The 15,738-nt window shown below is 35.5% G+C and overlaps 1 protein-coding gene across 1 annotated transcript; it reads left to right on the forward strand.

The window, feature by feature from the left end:
• The first annotated feature begins 5,663 nt into the window (after positions 1-5,663).
• Positions 5,664-13,866, forward strand: LOC113060686 (ADP-dependent glucokinase-like). Its single transcript, XM_026229812.1, has 6 exons — positions 5,664-5,925; positions 7,464-7,623; positions 10,320-10,510; positions 10,654-10,750; positions 10,842-10,978; positions 12,168-13,866. Exons 1-6 carry the CDS (start codon positions 5,733-5,735, stop codon positions 12,836-12,838), a joined length of 1,449 nt encoding a protein of 482 aa, XP_026085597.1. The 5' UTR covers positions 5,664-5,732; the 3' UTR covers positions 12,839-13,866.
• The last annotated feature ends 1,872 nt before the right edge of the window (positions 13,867-15,738 follow it).

A 15,738-nucleotide genomic window follows, 5' to 3' on the forward strand; every position in this document is an offset into this window, starting at 1 on the left:
ACCAAACTCCATTAACACCCATGAAAATCTCAGGGCATAATATTTTTTCCTTATTTACACGATGTAAATTACATTAGTTTAAATCTATTAAATCAACGAATTTTGACCGAACATGCCAATTCAAATATGCAATAAACAATCTCTATAACATGGTTATAAAACGCCTAATCGGGTAATCGTAACTATTATGATTGGTCCATCCTATTAGCGCGGAGAAAAGTAACGTGTACCACGTGACAATGCGCCTACGTGATCCTTTAATATATATCTGATTTTTTTAACTTATTAAATACCTAAATGACAGAGACAATGAGTTTGATAAGAATTGAAGTGATAGCACAGAGTGAATATAAAAAAAAAAGATCATCGATTGCTCAGCGGTGCTTATTTTGGGTAAACTCACGCCCTTCTATCCTCGTAATATTTCTAGAGCCGAAAAACACATCCGCCGGCGGGAAGCAGGCGACTGGGCGTCAGGTTGCGGTGGGCTGGACTGGACGAGAGATGGCAGAAGGAAGTGACGGTTCAGGAAGTGAGTCAGGAGAGATGGATGTAGGTGGCGGGAGTTATGGAAATTGGAATACAGGTAGGACAAATAAGCGTAAAAAGAGCGTAAAATCAGATGGGGGTGATAGTGACGGGAGAGGAAATGTAACAGAAAGGAAGAGAGAGGATTTCAACATAATAATAAAACTTGCGCAAGAGGGGGCTTCATTTGGCGACTGGAATCCAATACAGCTAACTAAATCCATAAGTAAAGATATCGGGGAGGTAAGGAGTGCTAAAATATTGCGAGATGGATCATTATTAATTATATGTAAGGATGGAGAACAACAAGGAAAAGCAATTAAAATTAACAAAATAAATGGCAAGAAAGTGCATTGTTCACTGATGAATGACAGAAAATGGGTCAGAGGAGTAATCACAGGGATTCCGGTAAATGTAACAGCAGAGGATATTAAAGGAAATGTAACAAATGCAAAAGTGAGTGAAGCCAGACGTCTTAAAACAAACAGAAATGGGATTAGAAGTGATAGTCTTTCTGTACTAGTCACATTTGATGAGAAAAGACTCCCGGAAAAGATTCTTATTGGATATATGTGTTATGAAGTGAGGCCCTATGTTCCCCCACCTCTTAGATGTTTTAAATGTCAGAGGTTTGGACATGTAGCATCCGTGTGCAAGGGAAAGCAAACATGTGGTAGATGTGGTGGAAACCACGAGTATGGCAAATGTGCAGAGGGAACGAAGTTAAAGTGCTGTAATTGTGGAGGAGAACATAGCGCAGCTTACCGTGGTTGCGAGGTTAGTAAAAGAGCGGAAGAGGTGCAGCGAATCAAGACTATTCAGGGAATAAGCTACGCAGAGGCAGTGAGGAAGGTTTCAGGAGACGCGCAGGTGATAAGGCAAAGTGAAACTAGAAATCAAGACGTAGTAAAATGTGGAGGATGTAATAGGTTGAAGGAGGAAACTCTGATTGTGAACAAGAATGATTTTGTATTCTTTATGGCAGATGTAGTCAACTGTTCAGCACAGACAAAAAGCCGGAATGAGAGGATAAAGATTATTGTCAAATCAGCTGAGAAGTATCTTGATGTGAGAGGGCTGCTCTGGGAAACAGTTAAAGACATTCTTAATGAAGATAATCAGCCATCTCAGACATGTGTTGGATCATCTTAATGGTGTTAATTCTACTTCAGTGGAATGCAAGAAGCTTAATTTCAAATGGTCTAGAGTTTAAAAAGTATATTGATAAGTTGGAAGAGAAACCTGATGTTATTTGTATACAGGAGACATGGTTAAAATCACAGTTGGATTTTAGTATAAAGGGATATAATGCTGTTAGGAGAGATAGAGAATCTGGTAGAGGGGGAGGTGTGGTGACATTCATACAAAATGGAATGAGTTATAAGGTAATACGTATAAGCACAGAACATGAATCAATTACAGTTAAGGTATGGACTAATAAAGGTAATATTGACATAATTAATTATTATAATCCGTGTGGGGAAGTAAGTCTAGAATCACTAGAGGAGGTTGTAGGGGTATTAGATGATAATGTGATATTGTGTGGGGATTTCAATTCACATAGTTCACTTTGGGGCAGCAGTAAGACAGATTTAAATGGTTTAGTGGTTGAGGAATTTATAGATAATCACTGTTTGGTATGTATTAATAATGGGGAAGGAACACGATATAATAGCATGCAAAACACAGAGGCAGCACTTGATTTAACACTGGTGTCTAGTGAAATAGCAGGCTTAAGCACATGGAAGGTGATCAAATACACCACAATAGGAAGTGATCATTATCCTGTGGTAACGAAAATTGGCATGGAAGGTTATTATGAAAAGGGAAAGAAAATTCCTAGATGGAAATTGGGAGATGCTAACTGGGAAGTTTTCCAAAAGATTAGTGCTAGTAGATTTTGTAAACTTGAGGAGGAAAATCAGACAGATGTAAATATAATTAATAGTAAAATAGTTAAGGAGATTATTCAGTCTGCTGAGGAAACTATTCCTAAGAGTAATGGAACTAAACGGACTAAGAGTGTACCCTGGTGGAATGATAACTGTAGTAAAGCCATAAAGGCCAGGAATAAAGCATTTAGAGAGCTCAAGAAACTTCATTCTCAGGATGCATTGATCCAGTATAAAAGGGCCCAGGCATTAGTGAGGAGGACAATAAGAATACAAAAAAGAACCTTTTGGAGGAAATACTGTAACACTATTGGAAGGGAAGTACAGCTGTCTGATGTGTGGGGCATGATTAAAAGAATGGGGGGGATTAGAAGAAATTATGAAATACCAGTGTTGGTTACTGATAACAAATTGGCGGTCAATAATTTAGAAAAGGCAGAACTTCTTGCACAAACATTTGAAAGGGTTCATAGTTCATGTAATCTCACAGATGAGGCTAGGCAGTGTAGAGAAAGAATCATAATGGAGAATCCCAATATAACAGAGAAAAGGGAGATGACAGGAGAGTCGTTGGATCTACCGTTTAATATGTTTGAGTTAAGAAGAGCAATTATGGGTGCTCGTCAGACCACTCCAGGGAAAGATGGTGTATGCTATGGAATGCTGGGACACATGCCAGATAGTGCACTGGACAAGGTGTTGGGTTTGTTTAATAAAGTTTGGGATATTGGCCAACTTCCGTTAGATTGGAAACAAGCAATAATAGTGCCTATTCTAAAACCTGGAAAAGATCAGTCAGACCCTTCTAGTTATAGACCTATTGCATTAACGTCACACTTATGCAAAATTATGGAAAGAATGGTCACAGATCGTTTAACGTATTATTTAGAGAGTAAAGCTCTTCTGTATCCATATCAGAGTGGGTTTCGTAGGGGTAGGAATACAATGGACTCAGTATTGTGCTTAGAATCAGACATCAGGAAAGCACAGACTAACAAAGAAATATTGATAGCTGTGTTCTTTGATGTTGAAAAAGCATATGACATGCTCTGGAAGGAAGGATTACTTATTAAGTTGAAGTCATTGGGTATTGGAGGTAGAACATATAATTGGGTTATGAACTTTTTGTTTGACAGGGAAATTCAAGTAAGAGTTGGCTCAGAATATTCCAGTGTATATAAGGTGGAGAATGGCACTCCGCAAGGTAGTGTGTGCAGCCCACTGCTATTTAACATAATGATAAACGACATCTTCTCTCAGCTTGAACAAAGCGTAGGGAAATCCTTGTACGCAGATGATGGGGCTCTGTGGGTAAGAGGCCGTAATGTTTTGCACGTCAGTAAGAAAATGCAAACTGCAATAGTTGATGTGGAAAAATGGACAAATAAATGGGGATTCAAATTGTCTGTAGAAAAAACAAAGGTGATTTGCTTCTCAAGGAGGCATAAAGTCACGCCGATTTCCATGAAGTTGTATGAACAACCACTTGAGCTAGTTAAGACAGTCAGATTTCTTGGGGTTTGGTTTGATGAGAAGCTCACATGGAAAACTCACTTAGACAAAGTCAAGAACAAATGTAAAAAGGTCATAAATATACTTCGCTGTCTGTCAGGACAAGAGTGGGGAGCAAGTAGAAGAGCCCTACAGAATATATACTGGGCATTAATGAGGTCGGTTTTTGACTATGGCTGTATAGCGTACATGTCAGCAGCAGAATCAAATCTTAAGAAATTAGATGTTTTACAAGCTCAGGCTTTGAGAATTTGTAGTGGATCTTTTAAAACTTCTCCTGTATCAGCAATGCAGGTTGAAATGGGAGAAATGCCATTAGGAATCAGGCGAGTAAAATTAATGATGGCATATTGGGTTAGTATCCAGGGGCAATGTGAGTCGCATCCTGCCAAAAGTCTTTTAAAAGATTGCTGGGAACACAATAAGACAAATTTCATGAGTTTTGGGTGGATTGGTGATGCAAAGGCAGAAGTCATAGGATTAAGACAATTAGATTACAGCTCTACAGTGATACAGTCTTCAATTCCTCCCTGGTTATTCCCAACACCATATGTAGACCTAGACATACAGCAGGAATTGAAGGATATGTCAAAGAAACTTCCTGAAAGCAGAATAGTACAGAATTATTTTGATTTGCATTTTGCAGATTCCATGTTTATATTCACAGATGGTTCCAAAGATCCTGATACAGGGCGTGCAGGTGTAGCAGTTTACATCCCAGCAAGTGAGTCATATATTAAGAAAAGAATATCGGATAATGTGTCAGTATTTACCACAGAATTGATTGCAATATTATTGGCCCTGCAGTGGATAGAAGAGAGGGAAACAAATAACACTGTTATTGCATCTGATAGTTTGTCTGCACTTATGAGTATTAAATCTGGCAAAACATTATTTAGATCCAATATCATTAATAATATATTCATTATGTTATACAGGATGAAGCTAAAGGGGCTATCCACATGCTTTCTTTGGGTTCCTGCTCATGTCGGCGTGGAGGGGAATGAGCAGGTGGATATGCTGGCCAAAGGATCACTCAAAATTAAACACGTAGACTTAGAAACCCCATTAAATAAAGAAGAAGCTAAGTCAATTATCAGGAAGTATGCACAGTCCGTTTGGCAAGGGTATTGGGATAACAGTGAAACTGGAAGGCATTTATATAATGTACAGAGACAGGTTGGTGCTGGGAGGATGGTGGGCTGGAAACGGAGGGAAGAAAGTTTAATAACTCGTCTGAGAATAGGTCATACAGGTCTAAACCTTTCATTGTATAAAATAGGTAAGCACCCAACTGGGAAATGTACTAATTGTAATCAACCAGAAACAGTGGAACATGTTCTTCTTCAGTGTAGGAAATATAATATTAATAGGGAGCACCTCTTTCAGTCACTACGGAAGGCAAAACATCATGACGTCTCATTGTCAGGTCTCTTGGGGAAAACAGCAGGTCAGATATATTGTTATATAATTAGGTTTCTTAAAGAAACTGAATTAATTAAAAGAATCTGAGTCTAATAAGTATTATTATTTAAATATTTATTTATTATTATTATTTTTTTATTATTATTTTTTTTATTTTATTTTTTATTATTATTTTTATTATTATTATTTTTTTCCTGCTTAATCTCTCGTTCCACACTCCAGTCCAGTTAGTGGCGGTAATGCACCGTTAAATGGTTTGCCAACCGCCATTAAACACCAGAAGAAGAAGAAGAAGAAGAAAACACATCCGCCACCTGATTCATCAGAACTACTCGCTCAGGAAGAAAGAGGGGCAGGACTGTTTATACATCTGCAATGGCCATTGAGCTGCGCTCTGGTGTCAAATATGGCTCGTTTTTGTCACTTGCAGTGGTGTTGGTGGCGTATTGGTTCCGCTCGCCGGACAGCTCGGTTCTGAACGAGAGGCTGGACGCGGTTCTGTCGTCACTGTTGCGCGCAGAGCGAAAAATAGGAATGGACAGCGTTTCCAGACCGCGAGTGGCTATAGGTACAGACTTTGAAGTGCACTTAATAGCATGCAACAAATCATTATATGCAATTTTACAGGCTTGATTGGAATATTTTGTGCAGTTCTCAAAGTTCAGAATATCTAATTGATATAATAAAGTTTCTTTGAGTTTTGTATTTTTTTTTTATAAAAACGAAAAAGTGCTTTAATAATAAAATATTAAGTAATAAACGTTTTAATTTATGTAATTATACAATAATAGACATTTTTAATGTTAGATGTACATCTTTGTTTTAAGTATTTTAATTAATTATTATACTCATTTAATGTAGTTATACACACACACATACACACACACACACACACACACATATCACATTACATATACCACCTATACCACATACACACATTTTTAGTGTGTGTGTGTGTGTGTTTGTGTGTGTGTGTGTGTGTGTGTGTGTATATATATATATATATATATATATATATATATATATATATGTATGTATATATGTATTTGTGTGTGTGTGTATTCATTTTTAGTTGTATGATTTAAATGTATTGATTTATTTTTAAGCTCTTAATTAATTATTTATAATACACTGATAATTATTAAATTTAACCAGGGTAGTTAACTAAAACCATTAAAAAAAAACTTTAATTACTTGAAGTGAATTAAACTTTTGCTGGAATATTATCAAATAATTGTATTTCATAGCTTACAAGGAAATGTTTCATATTTTTGTTTAGTTTAACTTTATGTGCTAATATAACTAGGATATAAAAGTTAATAAAATGACTAAAACTTAAACTAAAATGATAATAAAAACAGATAATATAAAAATAAAAACTTAATAAAATATTCAAAATGTTAAATTATAATTGTATCCAAGTGATCCTTAAATAACACAGATTTGAACAAAAAATAGGTAATTTGTGTTCATTTTGGTGCATTATTATTCCTGATATTTCTTGCACTTGTTAGTATTTTGCTTTAGTTCTGCTTCTGAGGTTTGTTATCTTCTATAGGATCAAGCCTGTGCTGATGTTTTGCATGTTAGTTTTGCATTCTTTGTTTTTGTTTTTTTGTTTTTTTGGTTAACACTATAGTAACAAGTGCTGAGTGCTTGTTAGGTAACAAGGTTAGGCCTTGTTTACAAAAAGTCTTCATTCAGTCATTAACTTGAGTCACATACAAACCCTGATGCAATGCAGCTAAATTATTTGTTGCTTACATTACAGTCAATGCAAGCAAAAGTTCTGACTTTTCTAGACTCTTTGAATCTTTGTTAATTGGACTGATAATCAGTCACTTAAAGTTCTGTATGCACTGATCTGTGATTTCATCTATTTTCAACCCGTGATTGGTACTTGTCAGTCTGTTGCAATCTGACAAGCAATAGTGTCACTCTGTAGACATGTTTGAATTGGCCAGCTATGCATGGCAACTGATCCAGTTCATTCAGATATTGTATGACCTGGGATTAACATGTGTTTTGTTGGATGGTCAGGTTCAAAGATTGAATTATTGTAATATAAGATTAGATTATTGCACATGTGTCATCATCTCTTATCAGGTTTTGGTGGCTGTGTGGATATCATAGTCGATGGAGTGACTCTGCTGAACAAAATGGGTTTGAAGCCGACAGACCAGCCCCTCCACCATGACTACATCGAGAACACGGAGCAGCTTGCACAGAGTTTCGCTTACTTTTTCTCCCCCGGAGCTGCTTCAGAGTAAGTGAGAGCCGTTCATGCATGTACGCAAAGCCCTCGGGAATGTAGAGATTGCGCAATGTAGCATAATACAGGTGTTGTGATTTATTTACTTTGAAGCCTAGGGAAAATGTAATTGTTTTACAAGTTTACATAGTTTATCTTTTTCCAAACTTCCGTTTTGTGTCGGTTAGAACAGTTCGAATTAAAACTAATTAACTGGTGCTGGGTTCCCTAAAAGTTTACACATGTAGCACTGTTCCTCAGATTAACCTTGAACAACTAACATTGTGCAACCACAAGTGTCACATTATAAAATGACATAAAAAATGTATTATTTCTTTAAAGGAGTAGTTCACCCAAAAATGTACTCACCCTTCAGGCCATCCAGAATGTAGATTAGTTTGTTTCTTCATCAGAATAGATTTGAACAAATTTAGGATTACATCAGTTGCTCAAAAATGGATCCTTTGCATTGAATGGGTGCCGTCAGAATGAGGGTCCAAACAGCTGATAAAAACATCACGAGTAACCCACATAACTCCAATCCATCAGTTAACGTCTTGTGAAGCATAAAGCTGAGTATTTGTAAGGAACAAATTCATCATTATGATGTTTTTAACTTTAAACCATTGATTAAATACAAGGACTCTATCCATAATATTGCTTTCTTCAGTGAAAATTTGTCTCGTCTGAATCAGAAGAGAACTGTTTACAAGCAAAAAGAGTTCAAAGCCTTTCTAAACACATATGTTGGTGGATTTTAAGGGGACTTTTTCACTGAAGAAAGCATTATTATGGATTATGGACTTAAAGTAATGCCTTAATGATAGATTTATTTCTTAAAAACATGCAGTGTTTTTTTTATTTTTTATTTTTTTTTATGTCAGTTGATGGACTGGAGTCATGTGGATTATTGTGATGTTTTTCTCTACAAATCTGTTCTGATTGAGAAACAAACTCGTCTACATCTTTGATGGGCAGAAGGTGCACAAGTGTTAAGTGCATTTTCATGTTTGGGTGAACTATTTCTTTAAATGATTAAGCTGAAATGCATCAGACCGTCTTAGCTGTGTTGTGCTGGCAATATGACAGCTTCGTCCTGCCAGAGATTTCACACTTGAGAGCAGAATGACAAGCTCCTCAGATAATAATGCAGTTATGTTGAGACGCTGCATAGTGCTGTTTGATGAGTGTAATTTACAGCTACCACTGCCAAAGTGACACAGAAGCGTTTGGAGACGCGAGTGCCTCTGGTTATAACATGTTTGGATTGATGTGTGAACGTCTCCTCTAGAGAATAACCATCAGTCATATTGGCATTTTTCATATCAATCTTTTCATCTATAGAGAGGCTTTTAAGCTTGGCAATTCTGTGAAAACTTTATATATTTGAGTTACAGCTGTCATGACACTGCTAGTAAAACAATGATAATTATAACAATGAATTCAGCGATGTCCAACCATTAGAAAAATTGTTAAATCATAATAACATGCGAAGATAATACCACTTCTTATCTGTTAATAATGTACCTAATTTTCTTTATGCGCCTGGTCTTATGGTTATGGTATATGTTCTTGTATGTTCTTATGATTTTTAGTTTGTTAGCAACTATTCATTATACTGTGAAAACTCATTTATATAAAAGTTTTGTTTAGCTTTTATTTGTAAGTTTGACATGCTGAATCGGAAAATCACACCACATTTTGTCTAATTAACAGTGAAAACTAAAAAAAAAAAAGTTGACAATTTATACAAGCTAATCTTTTATTACTCCTGCATAAAAATTGCATGGTAGATGCATAGTACCTTGGTAACAACAACGGTTTAACATAAACAGCTACCACAAGTGAGTCATCCAAAACTTCAGAAGTGTATGTTGGATAATTTTTGTCTTTTATGACTAGTCCCACATTGTTCTGCAGTGTTCCAGAAAGCACTAGAACGTTAAAATATCTTTAATAATCATGCAAAGTTAGAAGTGCAGTGCTAGTTTAATTTGCCATATGACGTGAAGCATCCTTCTAATATTATCACGTGCCTGCCGCCCTTTAATAAATCCTGTTTGGTCTAACGCTATCAAATCGAGTAGGAACGTCTCAAGTCTTTAGGCTAGAATAGAGGCAAATAATTATAATCACCATTCAAAACTGATTCAGGTTTAAATGAACTACAAAGAGTTTTATCTTTCCCCTCCTTATGTATAAATGAAACAATCACTTCCCTCCAGGGGGTCTAACAGCCAAATAAATAATGTTTTGAGCCACTCTAAGGGTAAATAACATTACCAGGAGTAATTTTTTAGATTATTTAATGCTCTATCTAATTCCTCCTTTTGTTAAGAGGCTATTTTGTTTCTGTCCAATAGAAGAAAGGTTCAGAAAATCTAGAAAGCTTTAAATTTATGCATTATTTACCCGTGTCTGTTGTAAATATAGATATTTATAGTAAAGTTGGAATGTCTTATTTTTATTTTATCCAAGTCATGTAACATATTTCCTATACAGGGGTCCTTGTCTTATAAATTGTAAGCATATGCTGTTGTTTCCTACAGTAAGTTTCCATGCTAGTCTTTTTGTCACTTTCGTCCCCGTTTCATAGCATGTATGCCTTACAATTTGTATTTTTTTTCTCTATATCCTCCTTCTAAATCTCATCTATTAATCTGTTTCAGAAGCTTAGCAACTTTGCTCTTTACTTTTGTTCTTTTCCATAGGAGGTTTGTGATAAATGACACGCTCTTCAGTGAGCTGGTAGAGGCTTCTCGAGAGTTACCAGGAAACAGGTGGTCGATCGGAGGAAATGCACCTGTCATGGCCAGCAGGATGGCTCTGGAAGGATGTGATGTGCTTTTAGGGGGCAGTTTCAGCACAGATTTCACTGATATCCTCTCACAGCATATCACAGGTGCTGTGATGTTCTTCCTTTCAGCTTTATGCTAAAAAAGCCTTTTCTATTCAACATTGTATATATAACAAGAAGCATTTTTCTGCTTGCTACAGCTTTCTTGCATATTTTTCATTGCAGTTAATTATTTTGTGTCTCCTCAGTGGCTGGAAACACAGTGGATGAACCAGACATCCACCTGATCCTGGAGTATCCCACAGGTGCCACATGGGGGACGTACACCTCCCGAAGAGCCAACAGGTGGGATTACATAAGACTGATTTAATATCCGTTTGTTTTAGTTTTTTTCAATCTTTCAATCTAAACTTGAAATGTTCTTGCATTGCCGTAGGTATATTGTTCATAGTGATGATCATAATCCATATCTGGACTCCATGGAGCAATTTCAGGAGAAGCTGAACAACTTCAAACCAGATCTGCTCGTTGTAGGAGGGCTACAGATGATGGACAACTTCCCTTTCAAACGGGGTAAGTGAATGAAGACACATGAGGCTAATAATTAACGCTTCAAATGAACCTTAATTTATAAAATACATTATTGCATGATTATTGCACAACAAATCAATATCTACCGTATTTTCCGGACTATAAGGCGCACTTTTTTTCCATAGTTTGGCTGGTCCTGCGACTTATAGTCAGGTGCGACTTATTTATCAAAATTAATTTGACATGAACCGAGAGAAATGAACCAATAGAAAACATTACCGTCTACAGCCGCGAGAGGGCGCTCTATACTGCTCAGTTCTCCTGTAGTCTACACTGAGCAGCATAGAGCGCCCTCTCGTGGCTGGAGACGGTAATGTTTTCTCTTGGTTCTTGGTACTATATAAATGCGATTTATAGTCCAGTCCAACTGATATATGTTTTTTTCCTCGTCATGACGTATTTGTGGACTAATGCGACTTAAACTCAGGTGCGACTTATAGTCCGAAAAATACGGTATTCTATTTTCAAATAACAATATGAAACTTTTTATGAATGTATTTTAAATATTATAAACGTCAGCCCGTATGTGCATCAGTTCTAAACTAACTCTGTTCTGTCACACTCCAATAGTGTGTTTTCCCAGCTGCCCTGAGAAAGTAGACTGACTGTAATAACTCGTAGCACTCAATGATATTGTTTATGATTTTGTTGGTTATGGGTTTTATTTAGGTCATATTTAGACCTATAGGTGAAAATGCTTAATCAAGCGTTAAAAGTGAAGTGTGTAACTACACTGCATTGTAAAACAAAATAATAATAAATGAAATATATAGTATAATATAATACTATTTAAGTATTTCTACTTCAGAATTTAATGTGTAATTTAATATTTTACATGCCATAATTATATGTAATGTATTGAGAAAATTAAGTGAAAATTGATTGAACTTTTTCAGTAAAAAGTAAAAATAAAAACTTTTCTGTGTAAAAATATATATATATTTTTTTTAAGTTTTGAAGATTATTGGAGTGTGTTTTACAGGAAAATACTATTACTGTCTTTTTACTTCAAAATTTAGCAATGAAAAACTAGCAATTTTGGAAATTAACATTGTTTCTACGCAATTTCTTTTTCAGCGTACCTCAATTTTAAGCATTTTGCATATTAAAATCAGCCTTTTGTTTTCAATGTTGATTTTGACATTCTGTAATATCCATTTGTTTTCTCCAGGAGAGCGTGAGGCTCTGCTGGGAAAGCTTGCGAAGATGTTGTCCTCCGCGTCCCCGCAGACCGCTATCCATTTCGAGATGGCCAGCTTCGTAGACGAGAGTCTGATGTCGGATCTTTTAGACTTTGTTCTTCCTCACACTGACTCGTTGGGCATGAACGAGCAAGAGCTGCCTAATCTCCTGAGCCTTTTCCGCGGCAGCAACTTGACAGTGCTTTCTGACCCCAACCCACGCGTAGCTACAGTGCTGGACCAGATGCGAGAACTCTACCGCCTGGTAAACCAGCGCCACCAGCAGGCCGGCACGGGTCGGCCGCTCACACGTCTTCACGTCCACACGCTGGCTTTCCAAGCCATCATCGTCAAACGTGGCTCCAAGTGGAAGAACACAATGTCGGCCACAGCCAAAGCATCTCTTACCGCCAACCGGCACGTCTGCGGCTCGCCAGACATCGATCTCAGTAAAGCGCGGCTGATCATGGACGAATCATTCTCTGTTAGCAGGCAAGAAGGAAGTCCGAGAATTCCACTTCAGGAATCCCGACCCGTTTCGTGCTGGGATGAGGACGTCTATGAGGTTTGCGTGGCTCCTGTGCTGGTGTGCACTGAGGTGTACCAGACTGCTGGAGGAGGAGACAACATCTCAGCCGCTGGGCTCGTACTGCAGATATGAGACGTCTTTGTTATTCCTTTCTTTTCTTTTCTTTTATTGCTTTATTTTATTATTTTGTGTGAACAACATCGAGAGAGATCATGTGCAATACAAACATTGGGTCCAGCTAATATAAAGTTGGGTGAATCTCACAAAACGTGTCAACAACATCCACATCTTATTTCACCCTTAAATCAACAGAAACCAATTTAGTTTTTAAGATTTTTTTATTGTTATGTTAAGTTTATTCTTTTTAAAATATTATTTTCTGAACAGTTAAGCAATTTTTTTTTTTTATCTAATTCTCATTTTTATACGTTGTCTTTGTGCTGATTTTTAAACTACATTATTTTTTGATTGTAATATAGTAAAAAAATACTTTATTATAGTAATGAGAATATATATAGAACATACATGAAAATGTGCTTAATTTTCATGAATAATCTATTGTTTTTGTTTTTCCTTTATGCAAAATATATTTTCTTATTTTTCCCTTTTGATTTTTGTGTGAAATATGATCTGGACACTTGATTATGAGATTCACTGAGCTATCCCATCTATAGGTCATATGTTTTCAGTTTGTTTTTCTTTTCGTTTATTTCTATCCAGAACCTTTATGTCTTAAAATGGCTTCGTAATCATTCACTTCACGCACTTTAATCCAACAGGGGCCAGTAATCTTAAAATAATATGCAAAAGAAAGTTTGAGCACCCAAAACTATTATATTATTACTGAAATCGATCAATGCTGATGCACACAGTAGCCTTCTATGTTAATGTCAAGTGGAAATGCAGACAAATTTAGCATGACTGAAGCATTATGGGGTCCACATTTGACCTAACATTGCTTTCTCCTCATTGGTCGAATGTTATTGCTTCCTTGTTTTATGCTCTGCCTACTCAAGTCACGTCTTTATTCTCATAGCACCATCATAATCCACTTTAACAAGCGATTGAGCAGTTACACAATATCCCAAACATGGGATTCCATCTCATATTCTCATGTCTTATTTATATCTTTAGCTTATTTTACAATACAACGACTGAATTCAAAACACATGCCACTTTTAATTAAGGAAGCATGGCTTGATTTTTAATTCTAGGGAAGTGAAATGTTTTAAGAATAGTAATTTTAGCTTGTGTGGGTGAATCTCATGAAAGCATCAAGAACATGTCCCAGTCATATTTCTCCCAAAGTCAATAGAAAGAAATATATTGTAGTAATCTCAATAAAAAATAATTGGAATTATTAATACAATTCAGTTTTATTTATTTAGTTCAGACATGTAAATAACATCATAATGAAAAAAAAAGCAGTGAAGGAGAGGTATTTATTTTCCATTAGCATTATAATAATCCATTTATTTTATTTTGTTATTTTATTGTATTGTTTGTTAATTTGTTATATATATATATATATATATATATATATATATATATATATATATATATATATATATATAATTTTTTTTTTTTTAATGTGACCTGTCCATGCTTTCATGAGAGTCACCTTAGTACTCTAATTATGTTTGAGTTTGAATGAAGAACTATTCTTGAAATGGATGTTATAGGAAGCCAATACCACTTATTTCTTTATATGCAAAAACTATCTGCATGAATGTATTTTCAGGAGGAGGATTCGAAGAACTTTGGCATATGGTTTGTAATCAGAGTTGTGAGTGCCTCTTTAAACAGATTCAGAAACATCTAAGCAAATCACATCTTCCATTAGTCACTCTGAGTGCAAATTATTACCTACCTCCTGTGCCTAAAAAAATATACCCAGCTTAACTGATGTCCTTCATGATTATATTGTATACTTGCATTTATTTGCGTGATGGGTACATTAGAGATGCATGTGCAGGCTAGTGTAACACGATATTGGACAGGAGATAGATGTCCCACCCTATGAGAGATATCAGAGTGAGTGCTTTTAGATGATCGTCAGCTGATATATGAAATATATCTCAGGGATTACAGTACTCTGGATGTCTAAAATCCACAACACTTGAGTTTGAACCAATTTAGCTGTGACAGAGAGCAGCCGGTGTGATTCTGGATGAGATCTGAGCCTGAGGTCCGGCTAACTGAAGAATCTTTATTGTTAAAAAAATAGCAATGGATTCTTTTGTTATGAATGTGATTCATGTGTTTAATCATACCGTAATAATACAAGAGTGATTTAGGTGATTGATCATAAGGGTTTATGAAGCAATTGTAGCATTGGAATTGTTAATTACAATATGGTGGTAAGAGTGTTGATTGTTGTTATGATGTGCCTTTTGTCTTGGCCATGTGTGGTCTATCAGCAACAGCTGTTCTGAAGGGAAACAACTCACTCTGTATGTAATAAAATAATACATTCCATTTACGGTACCCTGTTCTGTATTTCTGATTATTTTATTGACTTTTGATCATTTTAATTAGGATAGTTTGGAACAATTGAGGTCAAATCAACATTTTTGCTCGAATGGTTTGGTTCATGAATTTTAATTAATGTTTAAAAAAATATTTCAGGACATTTAGAAATACAATGTAGGTCAAAAGGTCTCCCTGTGAAAATCTGAAAATCTTTTTCATTTAAACCTAAAAAAGTTTTTAGGGTTTTAAAATATAATGCATATACTATTATACATTAATATATATATATATATATATATATATGTATGTATGTATGTATGTATGTATGTATGTATGTATGTATGTATGTATGTATGTATGTATGTATGTATGTATGTATGTATGTATGTATGTATGTATATATATATATGTATGTATATATATATATATATATATATATATATATATATATATATATATAATGAGACAGCTTTATTTCGTACACTCTGTTATTATGTTGTTTTAACAGTGGTGTTTTTCTTCATAGTATATTTATTTTGAAATTATATAATTAAAAAACT

This window comes from Carassius auratus, chromosome 42 (assembly GCF_003368295.1).
Source record: "Carassius auratus strain Wakin chromosome 42, ASM336829v1, whole genome shotgun sequence".
Taxonomy (NCBI): domain Eukaryota; kingdom Metazoa; phylum Chordata; class Actinopteri; order Cypriniformes; family Cyprinidae; genus Carassius; species Carassius auratus.

Coding starts and splice junctions, on each gene's coding strand:
- LOC113060686 (XM_026229812.1), top strand. CDS start 5,733: ATGGCCATTGAGCTGCGCTCTGGTGTCAAATATGGCTCGTTTTTGTCA. Junction 10,511..10,653: donor CCTCTCACAGCATATCACAG/GTGCTGTGATGT, acceptor GTGTCTCCTCAG/TGGCTGGAAACACAGTGGAT. Junction 10,751..10,841: donor ACCTCCCGAAGAGCCAACAG/GTGGGATTACAT, acceptor GCATTGCCGTAG/GTATATTGTTCATAGTGATG.